General features: G+C 47.8%; 1 protein-coding gene across 1 annotated transcript in view; it reads right to left on the reverse strand.

The window, feature by feature from the left end:
• Window positions 1-11,987, reverse strand: part of LOC141144068 (lymphocyte antigen 6E-like) — a 41,955-nt gene extending 29,968 nt beyond the window's left edge. The window contains exon 1 of the mRNA XM_073629427.1: window positions 11,823-11,987. Within this exon, the coding sequence (XP_073485528.1) occupies window positions 11,823-11,958 (136 nt within the window). The 5' untranslated portion in view covers window positions 11,959-11,987. The remainder of the gene's footprint in view (window positions 1-11,822) is intronic.
• Between the last annotated feature and the right edge of the window lie 10,286 nt (window positions 11,988-22,273).

The following is a 22,273-nucleotide window of genomic DNA, read 5'->3' on the forward strand; positions in this document are numbered from 1 at the left end:
CTCTGCTCCCTCTGCGACGGCAAGATAAGGTCCGCAACCTTACCCTTGTAACGTGAAACAAGGAGGGTTGCCAGACAGTAATGATCCCTCCCCTTGATACCACGAATACGAGGATTCTTCCACAGGCTTTGTAGGATCAGGGAGGCCATGCAACGTAGGTTTGCTGAGGCATTTGGTCCAGAGTCCTCTGGGTCACTAAGGATGACATGATCCGAAGCCACCTCCTCCCAGCCATGTACAAGTCCATGGGTTTCTTCAGACTGTAAATGATCCCTTGAAGACTGCTGCTGATGCTGAGTGCCAGGCTCAACCTCAATGCTGACACAATCCTCCTCCTCCTCGTCCTCTTCCTGTGTGATCGGCGGACACGCAGGAACACTGTCTGGATAAAGGGGGCCTTGAGAGGTAAGCAAGTCCTCGTCTTCCTCCCTCTGTTCTGCTCCAAGTGCCCTGTCCATTATTCCACGCAATGTCACTGATGTATGCACTGTCACTGATCACCATCCTCGTGGCCTCCTCAAATGGTGACAGGACAGTGCATGCATCCCTGATCATATACTGCAGCTAGCAGAATCAACTGCCTGCCTGTGGTATTAATAGGATCAGAACACCAGAAATTGTCTTCAGGTAGCTTTAGGTGCACACTGTGCAGAGGACACATTACCTAATTGTAAATACTGCAGCAGCCTGCCTGTGGTACTATTAGATTCAGAAGAACACCAGAAATTGTCTTCAGGTAGCTTTAGGTGCACACTGTACAAAGGACACAGTACACTAACTGTAAATACTGCAGCTGCCTGCCTGTGGTACTAATAGGATCAGAAGAACAACAGCAATTGTCTTCAGGTAGCTTTAGGTGCACACTGTGCATAGGACACAGTACACTAACTGTAAATACTGCAGCTGCTTGCCTGTGGTATTAATAGGATCAGAACACCAGCAATTGTCTTCAGGTAGCTTTTGTGCAGAGTGGCAGTGTGGAGCAGACAGCACCTCCTGCAATCAGGTGTCACTTGAGGCCAATTACAGGCATATAAATACCCAGCAAGCACTCAAATGTTTGCCTTGGTTTCGTCCTTGCGTCCTGACCTGCTAGCCTGTTATCTGATCCTGAGCCTGTTCCTGTACCCTGAACCTGAACCTGTTACCGGTGTACCTGATCTTGTCTCCCTTTCCTGATCCCCATCCGGTCCCACCTGTTACCTTGCATCCCTGCCCTGCAGTCTGATCCATCCATCCATCCTCTCCCTGTCTTGTTTTGTTCCCTGTCCTCATCTACTGACTCCCTGTGTATGACCTTGGCCTGGCTTACGTTTATGTTTCTGGAACATCCCTTTGTCCATTTGCTGATCTGCTGTGTATGACCCTGGCCTGGCTAATGTGTTTGATTTTGGTACTTCCCTTGGCTGTATGTAATTATCTGTTGTCTGTGGGTTTCTGTTGGTTGGTTGGTTGAGCACTATTTGTATTTGGGGTGTTACTTATTTACCACTTATCTTAATAGACTTTATATTACTCACTTATATACGTTTTGGTGTCCTCTGTCGCAGATCACATGGTTCTGGTCACACCTGTTCATGACAGAAAACCAAGGCCATCACTGACCAGAAGTGACTGCACAGAGGAACCATTGTAGTGCTGTTACTGCTACTAAAATGCAATCAGAAACAGTTGTTCTCCTTGCCTCACTGGTGTTGGATAACAATTATTGTCATCTGGTATTGAAAGAGTGGGCCAGGGATCAGCTCCTGGAGTGTATCCGTCTGGCCCATTCTCTGGTTGAACAGGGTAGATTACTGTTTAAAAACGTTCAGCCCCTGATACAGGTGTGTGCTGAGCTAGCCTTGTCTAGCAGTCCTAAAGGAAGTGACGATTTTTCTCCCCCCTTCAGTAGTGATAAGGTGGAGTCTCTGGTATGGCTGTTGGAGGATGATGCTGTATACTTTCTGGAGCATTATTCAGCTTGTCCTAAACAGGTGCTAGTGGTTTGTATATATTCAGTGCAGTCCCTGGTTAGACAGGCAGTATGTGAACCCACTTTTGTTCAACCTGTACTACAGACATGGTCGGACTTATTATTTCCAACCTCTGTCAACTCTCCACAACCTGGACCTGCTATTAGACACCTGCCTGCCCAAACGTCTTTTCCCCCATCTCTCACGGCAACCTCAGTCTCAGCCCAATAGACTTCACTTCCAACCAAATACCAATATCCCGTTTCTACCCGCTGCACATATCCTGCCTTTAATCCACCTGCCTCTTCCCTACTGCCTGTAACAACCCCACAGAAACCTCCTCTAACCACTGTTTCCTTTGCTTTACCACATTCCAGCCCTTCTTTTCAACCAGCTCCATCCCTTTCTTACAGCCTTGCAGTCACCTATAAAAATTCAGTGGCTAAACCCAAGAAGAAAAGGAAGTTCTTCCCCACTCACACGATCCTGCCAGTAACCCAACCTGCTTCCACACCAACCAACCTGTGCCAGTCTGCCTTCATGCCAGCTGAACCTGATGACCCACCTAATCCTGTCAACTCTCTGCCTACTATCCAGCTTGAAATTCCTGTGCCCCAGTCTGATGTTCCTGTGCCCATGTTCCAGTCCAATGTTTCAATACCTGCCGACCAGTCTGATGTGCCTACTGTTCAACCTGATGTGTCAGTGTCTAATGTTCAGCCTGTCATGCCAGTGTTAACTGCCCAGCCTGATATATTACTGTCTGCTGCCCAGCCTGATGTATCCCTGTCTGCTGCCCAACCTGATGAGCCTCTGTCTGCTGCCCAGCCTTATGTATTCCTGTCTGCTGCCAAGCCTGATGAGCCTCTGTCTGCTGCCCAGCCTGATGTGTTCCTGTCTGCTGCCCAGCCTGATGTGCCACTGTCTGCTGCCCAGCCTGACTTGCCTCTGTCTGCTACCCAGCTTGATTTGCCCCTGTCTGCTGCCCAGCTTGAAGTGCCCTTGCCTGCTGCCCAGCTTGAAGTGCCTGTGCCTACTGCCCAGCTTAAAGTGCCGTGCCTGCAGCCCAGCTTGAAGTGTCCGTGCACTTCACTGGGCCGGGACCCGTTACTCAGCTTGCTGAGCCGGTGCCTGTTACCCAGCTTGCCGTTACGGCACTCGCTGCTCGGCCTAATGTTCCAGTGTCTGCCGCCCAGCTCGATGACCCAGAGCCTGCCGCCCAGACCAATGACCCGGAGCCTGCCGCCCAGCCTGATGACCTGGAGCCTGCTGCCCAGCTCGTTGACTGGGAGCCTGCTGCCCAGGTCGATGACCGGGAGCCTGCTGCCCAGCTGGATGACCTGGAGCCTGCTACCCAGCTCGATGACCCAGAGCCTGCTGCCCAGCTCAATGACCTGGAGCCTGCTGCCCAGCTCGATGACCTGGAGCCTGCTGCCCAGCTCGATGACCTGGAGCCTGCTGCCCAGCTTGATGACCCGAAGCCTGCTGTCTGCCCTGATGTGCCCGTTCTCTGCCCTGATGTGCCCACTGTCTGCCCTGATGTGCCTGATGCCCAGCCTGAAGTGCCTGATGCCCAGCCTGAAGTGCCTGTTGCCCAGCCTGACATACCCCATCCGTTGTTCTGCTTGATGCCATAGACTATGGACAATTACAACCAGTTGGAGTGTTCGGAGGCCACTCCTTTGAGACGGGGGTACTGTCAAGAAAAGTTCCATCCGCTGGTAATATCTGTCATTTGGCCTGCAGTACTGAGGTCCACCAGCAGGTGTCTCCTGGCAGTTTGGAACTGTCAGAGGAGCTTTTGATGTTATGTCATCTTTGGGCCGCAGTACTGGCGTCCACCAGCGGATGGATCCTGGCAGTGTGGAGCAGACAGCGCCTCCTGCAATCAGGCATCACTTGAGGCCAATTACAGGCATATAAATACCCGGCAAGCATTCAAATGTTTGCCTTGGTTTCGTCTTTGTTGCCTGATCTGCTAGCCTGTTATCTGATCCTGATCCTGAGCCTGAAAGACAAAAACTATTCCATAGCTCAACTCACCAACCAGTCTGCTGACCAACCAAATTACCTGTCTAACCCTCTGTTAAAAGCAGGGGTTTAGTTAGCACACATTTGCAAACGCATGTAAAAGCTGCAAGGCCTCGTCACGGCACCCTGTGTTGCTTGTAGTCCTAACACTACAAATTTATAAGTGTCTCCACAGTGGAAGCAAATGCATGGAATGGATAGATGTGGGGCAGGTGAGCCTGGAGGCAGCCCAAGCCCCCTTAAAGGAACAGGTCACCCAGCAAGAGCACAATGGCAGCGAAGGTGCCCAGTGTGGCCCCGGACCATACGAACAGTAACAAAAAACTGGCCACTGTCCCCACCTATAACTGGCCTTCACAGCAAGGAGCACAGCTCCTTGCTGTGAAGGCCAGTAATAGGTGGGGGCAGTGGCCAACTTTTTTATCCTGAGCCTGAGCCTGTTCCTGTACCCTGAACCTGAACCTGTTACCGGTTTACCCGATCCTGTCTCCCTTTCCTGATCCCCATCCGGTCCCACCCGTTACCTTGCATCCCTGCCCTGCAGTCTAATCCATCCTCTCCCTGTCTTGTTTTGTTCCCTGCCCTCATCTACTGACTCCCTGAGTATGACATTGGCCTGGCTTACGTTTATGTTTCGGAAACATCCCTTTTTCTATCTGCTGATCTGCTGTGTATAACCCTGGCCTGGCTAACGTGTTTGATTTTGGTGCTTCCCCTGGCTGTTTGGAATTATTTGTTGTCTGTGGGTTTCTGTTGGTTGGTTGAGCACTATTTGTATTTGGGGTGTTACTTATTTACCACTTATCTTAATAAACTTTATATTACTCACTTATATACATTTTGGTGTCCATTGTCGCAGATCACATGGTTCTGGTCACACCTGTTAATGACAGTAGGGTGCTTTGGTCTAGTTTTTCGGTCCATCTGGCGGCGTGAACTTACATAGGGGGACATTTTTATTTTTGTATTTTTTAATAAAGGACTTGCCCCAAGCTGTCTCTTGTCTTTTTTACCATTTTTGGCACTTTTTTTGTGAAATGGTAGGGGTACGGTGTACCCAATTACAAATTCACACAGGGGGGATGCCAGGATCTGGGGTCCCCTTGTTAAAGGGGCTTCCAGATTCCGATAAGCCCCCCACACTCATACCCCCACAACCTCCAGGGAAGAGTTGTGGGGAGGAGGCCCTTGTCCCCATCAACATGGGGACAAGGTGCTTTGGGGTCAGACCCCAAAGCACCCTCTCCATGTTGAGGGCATGTGGCCTGGTATGGTTTCCTGCGGCCTGCCAGGTTGCGTGCTCGGATAAGGGTCCGGTATGGATTTTGGGGGGGACCTCTACGCCATTTTTTTTCAATTTTGGCGCAGGGTTCCCCTTAATTTCCATATCAGACCTGAAGGGCCTGGTATGGAGTTTAGGGGGACCCCCACGCATTAAAAAAAAAAATTGGCTCGGGGTTCCCCTTAATATTCATACCAGACCCAAAGGGCCCGGTAATGGACTGGGGGGGGGGCGACCCATGCTCTTTTTTTTCAATTAGTTTTATCTATATTGCCAAGACCCGACAATTCATTACAGTTTTAAATGACAATTTTTCCTTTAGAAATATCATTTTGCTGTGGTATCGTTCTAAACATGGGAAAGATGCGCCACTTTACAGGCATACTATAGACACCCCCAGGCATTTATTTATTTAATTTATTTAAAGGAATATTTCATTTTTATTGTTTTACTTTAAGCATTAACAAAATGACTGCTCCCAAAAAAACGGGCGTTTTTAAAAAACAAATTGCATTGATACATGTCCCCTGGGGCAGGACCCGGGTCCCCAAACACTTTTTATGGCAATAGCTTGCATATAAGCCTTTAAAATTAGCACTTTTGATTTTTCATGTTAGTGTCCCATAGACTTTAATTGTCTTCCGGCGGCTTTCGAATTTGCCGTGAACACTGCATATTGTTCGCTGTTCGGCAAACAGGCGAACACCTTATATTTGAGTCGAGCTTACGTTCGACTCGAACATCGGGCTCATCCCTACAGAGGAGGCATCGGCTTATGTGGCTCTTGCTCCCTCCCTACTAAAGCTCCAACTTTACAAGTAGTCCCTCTGCACTGCACTCTGTTTGATGCTCTGGAATGGGGGGTCAGCAAGCCCAGACCGCGATCTACCAGTTACCTGTCTAAGATCTACTAGTAGATCCCGATCTACAGGTTGCTGACCTCCGCTTCAAAATATGATTTGTTTTAGAGACTACATGTAAAACAATTGCTAAACTCTCCCTGAAGAAGGAGTTTTAAGAACTCTGAAGCTCGTTGGCGGTTTGGTTTATGCAACAACTTGAGTTCATGACATTCCAGATATTTTGTATTTCTTCTGTGGTATAATATATCATTCACGTAGGCGTGCGCACGGGGGTGCCCGGTGTGCCTGGGCACACCCTAATCACCCCGGCACCAGTGCCATTCAGTGTACCGAAATGTGCAAGCAGAAGTGTAACTATAAGGCTTGCATTTGCGACCTGGCCCCATGCTTTGAGTGGCCTGCGGCTCCCCTGCCATACTTGTCTACACCTGGATGAGAGGGGCAGCATATAGAACAACCGATGCTCTGCATTTGTCTCCCTGCACCCGTTGAATGCTTTTGGGAGGAAGAGGAGGGGAAGTGAGCATTCAGGTGCTGTATGGAGGAAAATGCAGAGCATCGCTTGTTCTATATGCCGCCCCACCCAGCACTGCCACCGATCCCATCCATCCCCCCACCCAGCACTGCCACTGATCCCATCCATCCCCCACCCAGCACTGCCACCGATCCCATCCATCCCCCCACCCAGCACTGCCACGGATCCCATCCATCCCCCACCTAGCACTGCCACCGATCCCATCCATCCCCCCCACCCAGCATTGCCACCGATCCCATCCATCCCCCCACCCAGCACTGCCACTGATCCCATCCATCCCCCCACCCAGCACTGCCACCGATCCCATCCATCCCCCCCACCCAGCACTGCCACCGATCCCATCCATCCCCCCCACCCAGCACTGCCACCGATCCCATCCATCCCCCCACCCAGCACTGCCACCGATCCCATCCATCCCTCCCACCCAGCACTGCCACAGATCCCATCCATCCCCCACCCAGCACTGCCACCGATCCCATCCATCCCCCCCACCCAGCACTGCCACCGATCCCATCCACTCCCCCCATCCAGCACTGCCACCGATCCCATCCAACCCCCACCCAGCACTGCCACCAATCCCATCCATCCCCCCACCCAGCACTGCCATCAATCCCATCCATCCCCCCACCCAGCACTGCCACCAATCCCATCCATCCCATCCATCCCCCCACCCAACACTGCCACTGATCCCATCCACCCCCCCACCCAGCACTGCCACCGATCCCATCCATCCCCCACCCAGCACTGCCACCGATCCCATCCATCCCCCCACCCAGCACTGCCACAATCCCATCCATCCCCCCCACCTAGCACTGCCACCGATCCCATCCATCCCCCGCCCAGCACTGTCAGATCCATCCATCCCCCCACCCAGCACTGCCACCGATCCCATCCATCCCCCCCACCCAGCACTGTCACGATCCATCCATCCCCCCACCCAGCACTGCCACTGATCCCATGCTTCTCAGCACTGCTACACACTCCTATCTCCCCCCCTAGCACTGCCACTAATCCTATTCCCTCAGCACTGCTGCCACTGATCCCATGCCTCCCAGTACTGCCACTGATCCCATGCCTCCCAGTACTGATCCCATGCCTCCCAGTACTGCCACTGATCCCATGCCTCCCAGTACTGCCACTGATCCCATACCCCCCAGTACTGTCTCTGATCCCATGCCCCCACCACACTGCTGCCACAGATCACATGCCCCCGGCACTGCCACTCATCCTATCTCCCCCACTCAGCACTGCCACTGATCCCATCCCCCCACCACACTGCTGCCACTGATCCCAGCCCCCCACCACACTGCTGCCACTGATCCCATGCCCCCCAGCACTGCCACTCATCCTATCTCCCCCACTCAGCACTGTCACTGATCCCACCCCTCCACAACTGCTGCCACTGATCTTATGCCCTTCAACACTGCCACTCATCTCCCCCCTCCTCCAGCATTGCTACTGATCCCACCTCCCCCAGCATTCCCACTGATCCCACCTCCCCTTCCACTGCCACTCATCCCACCCCCCCATTACTGCCACAAATTCCCGCCACCACAACCCCCACCACCGCCACTGATCCCATCAACCCCCAGCACTGCCAATGATCCCCCCAACCTTGCCACTCATCCCATTCCCCCAGTACTGCCACTGATCCTATTCCCCCCCCCCACCACAACCACCATCAACACCATGGATCCCATCAACTTTCCAACACTGCCACTGATCCCATCAATCCCCTAGCACTGCCACTGATCCCATCAATCCCTTAGCACTGCCACTCATCCCCACCCTCCCACCACTGCCACTCATCCCACCCACCCCAGTACTGATCCCATTACCCCCCACCACAACTGCCACTGATCCCATCAACCCCCTAGATCCTAGCCACAGATCACCCCCCCACACCTCTCCAGCACTGCCACTGATCCCATGCCCTCCAGCACTTCCACTCATTCCATCCCCCCAGCACTGCCACTGATCCCATTGCCCTCCCCCCCCACCACTGCCAACTGATTCCATCTCCCCCTATATATAATATATAATATATATATATATATATATATATATATATATATATATATATATATATATATATATATATATATATATATATATATATTACACACACATACCCACACGTGCGTGTTTTGAGTTTTGGGGTGCACACCCTAATCCAATAGGCTGCGCATGCCTATGATCATTCACATGTTATGTATGTACATTTTTAATTTCACCATTTTATTCATCTTTTGATCCTAATAAATATTGAATTATTAATGTTTCATACGTTTGTTTTCAATTTTCTCTTTATTAGATTTTCTCTTTTTTAAAAAAATAGACATTAACATCTATACCACTTTCATATCACTTTCAAAAATACATATAATGTTATCTTCATATACATAACCATAGATAAATAAATGATCTTGATCACTATCCCTCATCTTCTCTATTTCTATATTCCTACCCTCACCTCTTCCACTATTCCATACACCTGATACATTCATACCACTTACACACTAAAAAAAAAAAAGATTTTTTTTTTAATTTTCAAAAAAAAACCACACCCCATTATTGTCTGTTCTCTCCACTTATAAAAATTCTAACATTCCTTTTGATAACCGAAACTCATCCCATTTTTGCCATATTTCTGGCAATTGATTTATTATGTACCCTTCATCTCTTATCTGTTTTTCCATATACTGAATTTCGTTCATTTCACAAATCCATTCCGCTATTGTTGGGCACTTTATATCTTTCCAATTTCTTGCTATTAGTGTTCTAGCTGCGGATGTCATGTGGTGGAGGATATCTGTCTTAATTTCTTTTATTGAGTTTGGTATCAGAGAAAATAACAAGATTTTCATATTTGGGATCTCTTCTACTCCTGACACTTTTTGATCGATCCCAAATATCTTATTCCAGAATCCTCTCACCCCCTGACAACCATCTTCGATAGTTTTTTAGTTGGAACTTGTTCTTCAACTAGTATTTTTTCAAATTTAGTTAAAGGTCTGTTTATCTTAGGTATTTTCACCTCTATGAATGTCCTTAATTGTTGGTATTGTAACCATTTATTTTTGTTTTCAAATCCCATATTCTGCAGCTTTTGGTAGTTTCCCATCCATAAGGACCTGTACCATTCTTACGTGCTCAATTTTATTCCATTTGAAATAATTTGTGGCTTCCAGAGCTGGGGGAAATTCGGGATTGAAAAACAAAGGTGTCAGGGTCCGATCATTGTAGAGAGATCCCCCCCTTGTATTATTGTATTCCATATTTTTAATGTAGCGCTTACAAAATTTGTTAATGCATTTTTTTTGGTCTTAAGTGGGGTTTTATCCATGGGAGAACCTTTAGTTGAGGTCCTATTATTTCTTCTTCTAGATTAACCCATTGTTTAGTTTCTTTATTATGATCTATGATGCTATTAACAAATCATCTGCATATACAGCAGTCTTATATTCTTTATCTTTCACCTTTATCCCTTTAATATCTTTATTTTTTCTTATTGCTGTGATTAGATGTTCCATTACTAGTATAAATAACAAGGGGGAAAGGGGACATCCCTGACGGGTTCCATTTGATATTTTTATATCTTCTGATAATATTCCATTTGTTCTCACTTTAGTTCTTGAGTTGGAGTACAATGCAACAATCCTACAAAGCATTCTTGGACCCATACCTAACTGTATTATTGTTTCTTCCAAGAACCGCCATCCTACCCTATCAAATGCTTTTTCTGCATCAAAGGCCAAAAGACATGTCTGGATGACGGTTCTTTGAACATATTCCACCAGTGTACAAGTCTTTTTTAATATTATCTTTAGTTTCTCTTCCTTTCGTAAACCCCGTTTGATCTAACTTTATATGATTAGGTAAGATTGGTGTTAATCTTTTTGAGATGATTTTAGAATATAATCTTATATCTATATTAGTTAAGGAAATTGGTCGATAATTTTACATAGTGTATGATCTTTCTCTGGCTTTGGAATTAAGGTGATATGAGCTTCTGTGCTTTGTGGTACAAAACTTTGTGTATTAGTAATTATATCCTGGAAAGTCTTATAAAATTTAGTAGTATAACCATCAGGTCCGGGACTTTTCCCTAGGACCAATTCTGCAAAAGCTTTTTGAATCTCTTCTGTTGAGATATCTTTTTCCAGATCCTCAATTGTTTCTTTAGGGAACGTAGGCAGAGCTGTCTCCTCAATGTATTTTTGAATCCCCTCCAGCTCCTTTTCCTTTTCCTTATTCCCTTGATGTGTTTTAATATTATACAGATTAGAATAATATGTATGAAATTCTTTTGATATTTCTTTTGGATCATATGTCAAATCCACATTTGTTTTTAAATTTTTTACTATGGAGGTTGAGGGTTGTTGGTCTTTCAATGCTTTAGCCAGTATTTTCCCAGTCTTATTTCCATACTGATACCACTGTGTTCTATATTTATCCCTTAACCTTAGGGATTCCTCGTCAAGCACGGCTTGTAATTCCATTCATACGTTTGTACAGTCATTGAGCCTATAAAGTCCTGTGGTCAATAGGGGATATCTCTATTTTCTAAAATTAGGGGATGTGGCCGCAATAAGCAGATTAACAAAACCTCACTTCTTTATAACCTCATATCCATTACCATTTACCATTTACCACCAAATGAAAGCCCAATTTGTCCTGAAAAAACACAATATAATCCACCTGGATGCACAAAGTACTTGTGAGGATATGTAGAGTTTACTAATACATGTCAAAGTTGCAAAATTGTGCTTAGGCATTACAAATTGTTTTACCCTTAGGCCCGGGTGGGGGGGTTAAGTAACAAATCTTTGGGGAGAATGATTTTTTTTTTTTTTTTGGGAGGGGGGGTGTTTGTAATATTTTTGTAAAATGTTTTATGAATATGTGCACAATTGGTTGTGGTTTTAAAACTGTGTTGGGGCCCTTCCTTTTTTGTAGTTTTGTTGTGGATTTTATTCACAATGACAATACATCTTATTGTATCTTCTCTAATCTTATCTTAACCTATCGGTATTGCACATATCTAATTTACACAGATCGCTTGTTGCTAATTTGTTTTTAGAAAATTATTATAAAATTGTAAAATTCCCCAGAAAAAAAAAATCACACTATTAATGATGTCCGGTGCCCCTTACCTGATCCTATACAGAGAGCTGCCAGCAGTAGGATGCTTGTGTGTGCTGCCATTGTAAGCTGGAGGAGGCTTGTGAGTGTGGCATCCCAAGACCCATACCTTATATATACACCCATGCCCACCCTCACCCCTCTCATATCGTCATACCAATGGGTTGTTCTGCCTCTGTGACCCTTTGGTATGCGGACCTGTAAAAAGAGGGAAAAATAAATATCTTCCAGTTTTTGCTCATCGCTGTCATCACAGAGATAACATCTACCTGATAAACTTGACGTTAACAAAGGTGAAAAAACAATCCTTCCTCATTGTGACCAACTGAAATCTACAACATGCTGTATTGTTAGGAGTGAGCAACAGTTTTCATTACCCCAGTAGCATCACTATGGGGGGTGTGGGGGGTGCGGAGCGCAACCCGGTAACATCCTGCCAGAGAGGGTGACACCTTCCCAGGGGCGACATGGGGGAGGCAGAGCTTTTGCCTCCCCCATGCCGCCTTTCAGCCACCTCCTGTGCTAGCCCTGTGTGGGGTTTCCTCTCAGGCTCTCACTGCTTTCACTTCTAAATACAGAAACCTGCTGCCCTAACTATCTGGGTGCATTGAATCCTCCCCTGATTGGTGAGCTGGTGTGGTGTGTGTGTGGTGTGGGGGGGCAGCCAATGACAACGCTGGTGCGGGCATCAAATCCATCCAGGCGTGTTGCCACTGGGTTGCCGGCTGTTTCACCCACAGCATCTTCACTCTGTGGCCATCATCCTATCAATGAAGATCCCATGATGACATCTCATCGCTGGTGCTGAGCATCCATCCAGGTGTTGCCCGCTGTGAATGGCACCCACACATTGCATTGTCCGCTGTGAATGGCACCCACACATTGCATTGTCTGCTCCAATCACCCATACATTGCATTGTCTTTTCCACTCACCCATACATTGCATTGTCTTCTCCAATCACCCATACATTGCATTGTCCGCTCCAATCACCCATACATTGCATTGTCTTCTCCAATCATAGGGATGAGCCGAACACCCCCCGGTTCGGTTCGCACCAGAACCTGCGAACGGACCGAAAGTTCGCACGAACGTTAGAACCCCATTGACGTCTATGGGACTCGAACGTTCGAAATCAAAAGTGCTCATTTTAAAGGCTAATTTGCATGGTATTGTCCTAAAAAGGGTTTGGGGACCCGGGTCCTACCCCAGGGGACATGTATCAATGCAAAAAAAACTTTTAAAAACGGCCGTTTTTTCGGGAGCAGTGATTTTAATGATGCTTAAAGTAAAAAAAAAAAAAAAGTGAAATATTCCTTTAAATATTGTACCTGAGGGGTGTCTATAGTATGCCTGTAAAGTGACGCGTGTTTCCCGTGTTTAGAACAGTCCCTGCACCAAATGTCATTTTTAAAGGAAAAAATCTCATTTAAAACTGCTTGCGGGTTTAATGTAATGTCGGGTCCTGGCAATATGGATGAAAATCAGTGAGACAAACGGCATGGGTACCCCCCAGTCCATTACCAGGCTCTTTGGGTCTTGTATGGATATTAAGGGGAACCCCGCACCCAAATTAAAATAAGGAAAGGTGTGGGGCCACCAGGCCCTATATACTCTGAACAGCAGTATACAGGCTGTAGGTTTGTTGTTAAGTAGAATCTCTTTGTAATTTTGAACGGGTACATTTTTAACGTGTTTAGCTCCAGCCAAAAAATCTTTTTTAAGCTTTTTGGAAAACATAGGGAAGGGTTATCACCCCTGTGACATTTGTTTTGCTGTCTTTCCTCCTCTTCAGAAGATTTCACCTCACTTTTTGTCCCAATGGATTGGAAAGCATCAGTGGAAAGGAGAAATGTTTTTCCCATATTAACTCTTACAGGAGAGAATTTCCCTTCCTAGGGGTAGATTTATTCTCACTTCCTGTTGTCTCCTTCCGTTTGCAAGTAGGAGTCGTTTGTAAATTAGTTGTTTGAAAGTAGGGTCCTGCCCTATATACTCAGCAGAAATTTGGGCCTTAGGTGTTGCTGTGGCCACAACACTGTAAGCCCTCACAGGGCTCTGCTGTGAAATATTAGATCAAGAATTGTAATTACATGCCCCTGTTGAACAGGAGCTGAAAAATTAGGCCTTAGGCACTGGTGCTGGTGCCACAACACTGCAACCCCTCACAGACACTCTAGTTGGAATGCAGGAACGAGCCCTGCTGCAAAGTATTACATCAAAAATCGTAATTACACGCCCCTGTTAAACAGGGGCTGAAAAATTGTGCCTTAGGCACTGGTGGTGGCGCCCAGAACCAAAAATGCTCTTACAAGCTATCAGCGTGATGATTGAGGAGGAAGAGGATAATTACTCAGGAATAGTCACTCAGCATCAGCATAGGCAGTCTTTGAAGGGATCTGAGATTTCAAAAAAAATTATTCAGTTACATCAGCATCAGGTGCTTGGTAGCTGGTGGTGATCCAAGACTCATTCATTTTTATGAAGGTCAGTCGATCTACTGAGTCGGTGGACAAACGCACCCTGTGATCGATTACAAAGCCTCTAGCAGCACTGAATGTGCGTTCCAGAAAGAACGCTGGATGCAGGACAGGCCAGTAGCTCAATTGCCTACTGTGCAAGCTCTGGCCAGTGATCCATCCTCAAGACCCAGTAACCCAGAGGATTTTGGGAAAGGTGTCCAAGTCAGATTTTGCCCCTAGGTATTCCTGCACCATGTAAAACAGACGCTGGCGATGGTTGCTGGAACCAATCATACCTTGGGGCTGCGGACTAAAAAATTGTCTGAGCGCATCGGTCAGACGGCCACCTTCTCCACCGCTCCTTCTTTGACTGACCGAAGCCTCAGCAACACGTTGTCCAGAAACAGGAGTTTGTAACCTCCCAGTCTCTGGGAACGCGTTGCACAGACCTTTCTGCAAGGCCTCCCGAAGATGTTTCATCCTCTGCTCCCTCTGCGATGGCAAGATAAGGTCCGCAACCTTACCCTTGTAACGTGGATCAAGGAGGGTTGCCAGCCAGTATTGGTCCTTCTCCTTGATACCACGAATACGAGGATCCTTACGCAGGCTTTGCAGGATCAGGGAGGCCATGCAGCGTAGGTTTGCTGAGGCATTCGGTCCGGAGTCCTCTGGGTCACTAAGGACGACATGGTCCGCAGCCACCTCCTCCCAGCCACGTACAAGTCCATGTGTTTCTTGGGACTGATCCCTTAAAGACTGCTGCTGATGCTGAGTGCCAGGCTCCACCTCCATACTGACACAATCTTCCTCCTCCTCCTCCTCCTCTTCCTCCTCGTCCTCTTCCTGTGTGATCGGCGGGCACGCAGGAACACTGTCTGGATAAAGGGGGCCTTGAGAGCTAAGGAAGTCCTCCTCTTCCTGCCTCTGTTCTGCCTCAAGTGCCCTGTCCATTATTCCACGCAGAGTGTGCTCCAACAGGTGGACAAGGGGGACAGTGTCACTGATGCATGCACTGTCACTGCTCACCATCCTCGTGGCCTCCTCAAATGGTGACAGGACAGTGCATGCATCCCTGATCATGGCCCACTGGCGTGGGGAAAAAAAAACAAGCTCCCCTGACCCTGTCCTGGTGCCATAGTCGCACAGGTACTCATTGATGGCCCTCTGCTGCGTGTGCAGCCACTGCAGCATGGCCAACGTTGAGTTCCACCTGGTGGGCATGTCACAGATTAGGCGGTTCTTGGGCAGGTTAAACTCCTTTTGGAGGTCCGTCAGCCGAGCACTGGCATTATATGACCGGCGGAAATGCACACAGACTTTCCTGGCCTGCCTCAGGACATCCTGTAAGCCCGGGTACCTGCCCAAGAACCGCTGCACCACCAAGTTAAGGACGTGAGCCAAACAGGGCACATGGGTCATTTGTCCCTGTCGGAGGGCAGAGAGGAGGTTGGTGCCATTGTCGCAAACCACCATTCCTGCCTTAAGTTGGCGTGGCGTCAACCACCTCTGAACCTGCCCCTGCAGAGCTGACAGAACCTCTGCCCCAGTGTGGCTCCTGTCCCCCAAGCACACCAGCTCAAGCACCGCATGGCATCTTTTGGCCTGCGTACTTGCGTAGCCCCTTGAACGACTACGGAGCACCGCTGGTTCCGAGCAAGAGGCCATGGAGGAAGAAGAAGAGGAGGGGGTGGAGGAGAGAGGTGTGTCACAATCATTAGCATTTTGGAGGCGTGGTGGCGGAACAACCTCCAACACTACTGCACCTTGTCCTGCATCCTTCCCAGCTGCCAGCAGAGTCACCCAATGCGCCGTGAAACTTAGGTAACGTCCCTGTCCATGCCTGCTGGACCATGAGTCAGCGGTAATATGCACCTTACCGCTGACCGCCCTGTCCAGCGAGGCATGGACATTGCCTTCCACATGCTGGTAGAGAGCCGGAATCGCCTTCCGTGAGAAAAAGTGGCGTTTGGGTACCTGCCACTGAGGAACTGCACATTCCACAAACTCACGGAAGGGGGCAGAGTCTACCAACTGAAAAGGCAGCAGTTGAAGTGCTAGCAATTTTGCCAAGCTAGCATTCAACCGCTGGGCATGTGGATGGCTGGGAGCAAACTTCTTTCGGCGGTGCAGCAGCTGGGGCAGGGAAATTTGCCTGGTAAAATCTGACGTCGGTGTACCAAAATCAGATTGCCCACAAGTACGTGGCTGTGACACACCTAATTCTACACCTTCATTACTCTCAGTGCAGGTCTCAGAGAGGACTGAAGGTCTAGTGGGGTTGGAAATCTCAGCTGATGAGGAGCAAGCAGAGGTCCTCTTTGTTCTTTGGTGTGGGTCTTTTAGATACGCTTGCTAACGAACTGCATGGCAGGTCAACATATGTCTGGTCAAGCATGTGGTACCCAAGCGGGAGATGTTTTGGCCACGCGAGATACGCTTGAGACATATGTTGCAAATAGCAGCGGTGCGATCTGATGCACTCGTCTCAAAAAAGGCCCACACCAAAGAACTTTTTGAATAACGCGCAGAGACTGCAGCGCCCTGCACATGTGGAGCTTTGGGGTGTGATGCAGTCAATGTGCTGCCCTTAGGCTGGCCCCTGGAGGGCATCCTGCCTCGTTGGTGATGTGCCGCCTCCTCCTCCTTCTCCTCTCTCCTATCAGGCACCCACGTTAAGTCAGTGACCTCATCATCCCCTCCCTCCTCATCACTGGAGCAAACCTGGCAGTATACTGCAGCAGGGGGAGCATGACTGCCAGATTGCTGTCCTTCTTGGGCACCCCCTCTGTCCGTGCTCGTGTTACTGCCTTCATCGAGCTCAGTATCATCATCAGAGCCTTCCAAACGCTGGGCATCCTCCTGGAGCATGTACCCAACACTGTGGTCAAACAGTTCGAGGGACTCCTCAGGAGGACATGGTGGGGCTAGGGAAGGAGTCACTGATGACATTGAGCCGAGGGAAGAGGCCGCTGCTTTGCCAGACAAAGTACCCTGGGCATGGGTGAGAGAGGATGAGGAGGATGAGGACGGCTTGGTCATCCACTCGACCAAGTCTTCCGCATGTTGCGGCTCAACATGGCCAGCTGCCGAAAAAAAGGCCAAGCATGTCCCATGGCCACGTGCTGATGAGGATGCACCGTCTCCACGACCAGCACTAGACACAGAGCCTGCTTGCCCTCTCTTATTGGCTTGTGACTGTCTGCCTCTCCTTCTTGGCCTTCCAGACATACTAATGGCCTGTAGCTGCACTAAGCTGGGATATATATATATATATATATATATATATATATATATATATATATATATGTACTGATACTGCAGCTAGCAAAATCAACTGCCTGCCTGTAGTATGAGAACACCACCAACCTTCTACAGGTAGCTTTAGCTGAACACTGTGAGGTGGACGCACCCCACTAACTTGTAGGTTTAGCAGAACACTGTGAGCAAGACGCACTGCACTAACTGTAAATAGTCTAGCTGCCTGACTGTGGTACTAATAGGATCAAAAGAACACCAGCAATTTTCTTTAAAATACTGTAACAAGACAAGCCTGCCTGTCAGTAAGAAGATAACAGGAACGGATCTAGCTGAACACTGTGAGCAGGACGCACCCCACTAGCTTGTAGGTTTAGCTGAACACTGTGAGGTGGACGCACCCCACTAACTTGTAGGTTTAGCTGAACACTGTGAGCAGGACGCACCCCACTAACTTGTAGGTTTAGCAGAACACTGTGAGCAGGACGCACTGCACTAACTGTAAATAGTCTAGCTGCCTGACTGTGGTACTAATAGGATCAAAGAACACCAGCAATTTTCTTCAGGTAGCTGTATTTACTGTAACAAGACAAGCCTGCCTGTCAGTAAGAAGATAACAGAAACGGATCTAGCTGAACACTGTGAGCAGGACGCACCCCACTAGCTTGTAGGTTTAGCTGAACACTGTGAGGTGGACGCACCCCACTAACTTGTAGGTTTAGCTGAACACTGTGAGCAGGACGCACCCCACTAACTTGTAGGTTTAGCAGAACACTGTGAGCAGGACGCACTGCACTAACTGTAAATAGTCTAGCTGCCTGACTGTGGTACTAATAGGATCAAAAGAACATCAGCAATTTTCTTTAAAATACTGTAACAAGACAAGCCTGCCTGTCAGTAAGAAGATAACAGGAACGGATCTAGCTGAACACTGTGAGCAGGACGCACCCCACTAGCTTGTAGGTTTAGCTGAACACTGTGAGGTGGACGCACCCCACTAACTTGTAGGTTTAGCTGAACACTGTGAGCAGGACGCACCCCACTAACTTGTAGGTTTAGCAGAACACTGTGAGCAGGACGCACTGCACTAACCGTAAATAGTCTAGCTGCCTGACTGTGGTACTAATAGGATCAAAAGAACACCAGCAATTTTCTTTAAAATACTGTAACAAGACAAGCCTGCCTGTCAGTAAGAAGATAACAGGAACGGATCTAGCTGAACACTGTGAGCAGGACGCACCCCACTAGCTTGTAGGTTTAGCTGAACACTGTGAGGTGGACGCACCCCACTAACTTGTAGGTTTAGCTGAGCACTGTGAGCAGGACGCACCCCACTAACTTGTAGGTTTAGCAGAACACTGTGAGCAGGACGCACTGCACTAACTGTAAATAGTCTAGCTGCCTGACTGTGGTACTAATAGGATCAAAAGAACACCAGCAATTTTCTTTAAAATACTGTAACAAGACAAGCCTGCCTGTCAGTAAGAAGATAACAGGAACGGATCTAGCTGAACACTGTGAGCAGGACGCACCCCACTAGCTTGTAGGTTTAGCTGAACACTGTGAGGTGGACGCACCCCACTAACTTGTAGGTTTTGCTGAACACTGTGAGCAGCACGCACCCCACTAACTTGTAGGTTTAGCAGAACACTGTGAGCAGGACGCACTGCACTAACTGTAAATAGTCTATCTGCCTGACTGTGGTACTAATAGGATCAAAAGAACACCAGCAATTTTCTTCAGGTAGCTGTATTTACTGTAACAAGACAAGCCTGCCTGTCAGTAAGAAGATAACAGAAACGGATCTAGCTGAACACTGTGAGCAGGACGCACTACACTAGCTTGTAGGTTTAGCTGAACACTGTGAGGTGGACGCACCCCAATAACTTGTAGGTTTAGCTGAACACTGTGAGCAGGACGCACCCCACTAACTTGTAGGTTTAGCAGAACACTGTGAGCAGGACGCACTGCACTAACTGTAAATAGTCTAGCTGCCTGACTGTGGTACTAATAGGATCAAAAGAACACCAGCAATTTTCTTCAGGTAGCTGTATTTACTGTAACAAGACAAGCCTGCCTGTCAGTAAGAAGATAACAGAAACGGATCTAGCTGAACACTGTGAGCAGGACGCACTACACTAGCTTGTAGGTTTAGCTGAACACTGTGAGGTGGACGCACCCCACTAACTTGTAGGTTTAGCTGAACACTGTGAGCAGGACGCACCCCACTTACTTGTAGGTTTAGCAGAACACTGTGGGCAGGACGCACTGCACTAACTGTAAATAGTCTAGCTGCCTGAATGTGGTACTAATAGGATCAAAAGAACACCAGTAATTTTCTTTAAAATACTGTAACAAGACAAGCCTGCCTGTCAGTAAGAAGATAACAGGAACGGATCTAGCTGAACACTGTGAGCAGGACGCACTGCACTAAATGTAAATAGTCTAGCTGCCTGACTGTGGCACTAATAGGATCAAAAGAACACCAGTAATTTTCTTCAAAATACTGTAACAAGACAAGCCTGCCTGTCAGTAGGAATATAACAGGAACGGATCTAGCTGAACACTGTGAGCAGGACGCACTGTACTAAATGTAAATAGTCTAGAAGATAACAGGAACGGATCTAGCTAAACTGAATACAGTGGATATATATATATATATGCAACACCTGGGATGCATATATATACACAATACACTTTAAGTGCAGCTAACTGACTGACTGTCCTGCCTAATCTAGCTAACTCAAATGAAATGACACTGTCTCTCTCTCTCTCTAAGCACACCGGAACACACTGCACAGGGCCGCCGTGCAGGCGACCTTATATAGTGTGGGGCGTGTACTAAATCCCCTGAGCCATAATTGGCCAAAGCCTCCTTGGCTTTGGCCAATTATGGCTCTCTGTTAAGGCGGCGCTGTGATTGGCCAAGCATGCGGGTCATAGTGCATGCTTGGCCAACCATCAGCAAGCAATGCACTGCGATGCCGCAGTGAATTATGGGCCGTGACGCGCCACACGAATTTGGCGCGAACGGCCCATATCATTTGCAATTCGACGAACGATCGAACAGCCGATGTTCGAGTCGAACATGGGTTCGACTCGAACACGAAGCTCATCCCTATCCAATCACTAATACATTGCATTGTCCGCTCCAATCACCCATACATTGCATTGTCCGCTCCAATCACCCATACATTGCATTGTCTTCTCCAATCACTAATACATTGCATTGTCCGCTCCAATCACCCATACATTGCATTGTCTTCTCCAATCACTAATACATTACATTGTCCGCTCCAATCACCCATACATTGCATTGTCTTCTCCAATCACCCATACATTGACAGGCAGGGGTTTGCACAGGCTGGTATTGTATTGGCAACTATCATCTTGGATAAAGTACTCATATTGGATTAAGTATTATGCCCTGTACACACGATCGGACATTGATCGGACATTCCGACAACAAAATCCATGGATTTTTTCCGACGGAAGTTGGGTCAAACTTGTCTTGCATACACACGGTCGCACAAAGTTCTCGGAATTTCCGAACGTCAAGAATGCGGTGACGTACAACACGTATGATGAGGTTGTAAAAGGGCAGTTCAATACCAAGCGCGCCACCCTTTTGGCTCCGTTTGCTAATCTCGTGTTAGTAAAAGGTTGGTGAGAGACGATTTGCGCTTTTCAGACTCGTGGTTTTCAGATCATTTTTCTGCTGTTCAGTTTGTGCTTGTGGGTTTGTATCCGGTCTTCAGTGCATGCAGTGAGTTCGCATTGATTTATTCATTGTGTTCTTGTACGTTCGTTGCTGTTTTTCAGGTCGCTCTTCACAGGCCTTGCTGTTCTTCAGTGCGTTCTGTTATATCGTTCTGACCAGCCGACCGTTTTCTAGCCATGTTGCGTGTACGTACTCATTGTAGAGTTCATGCTGTGTGAGGGCTTGGTGCTGGGGTTCTTACTTTGACACAAGCCCAGTCCATGAACAGGGTGGGGAGGAGTTCATGGACCAAGAATTGGTTGCTCCAGAGTGCCCAATTCGGTCACATGCCTTTGCTCCGTGAGATCCGTGAGAATAATCCTGATGATTTTAGGAACTTTTTCAGGATGACGTACCCCGTTTGTTGTCTTTGCTGACCCCCTATATCAGCAGGCAGAATACCTGCATGAGGCAAGCCATCACTCCGGAGCAGAGGCTAGTCGCCACGTTGCGGTACTTGGCGAAGGGGAGAAGTCTGCAGGACCTCAAGTTCTCGACAGGCATCTCCCCCCAGGCTCTGGGGATCATTATCCCAGAGACCTGTTCTGCCATCATTCAGGTCCTGCAGAAGGAGTATATTAAGGTAAGATTTATCCTTTAACATGATATTTTATTGTATTTAATGTTTGATAATGTATTGTATTTCTTTCCTCATTCCCTAATTACCATGATTGTAATATGCTGTGAATGTCCCCTTTTCCACATGCATGGTGGAATTTTTAAAAGTTTGTTTTTTGTCCTTCCTGCATATTTGCCATCACTAACCTCCCCAGCATGCTATCCTGGGCCCATATCCACCTCGTCTAGTAACTTAACAATGTATTTTGTCAGCTCCATTGTAGTGCTTTACCCTAAACACCCCCTAAAATGTGTAAAAATGTTATTTGTGTCCTTAAATTCATGCAGAGTGCCAGAGGCTTTTTTTTGGGGTGCCAAAATCATTTGGAACCCTCCCTCCCCCCCAACTGCTAAGTCAGCCAATACCAA

This window comes from Aquarana catesbeiana, linkage group LG05, assembly GCF_042186555.1.
Source record: "Aquarana catesbeiana isolate 2022-GZ linkage group LG05, ASM4218655v1, whole genome shotgun sequence".
Lineage (NCBI taxonomy): Eukaryota > Metazoa > Chordata > Amphibia > Anura > Ranidae > Aquarana > Aquarana catesbeiana.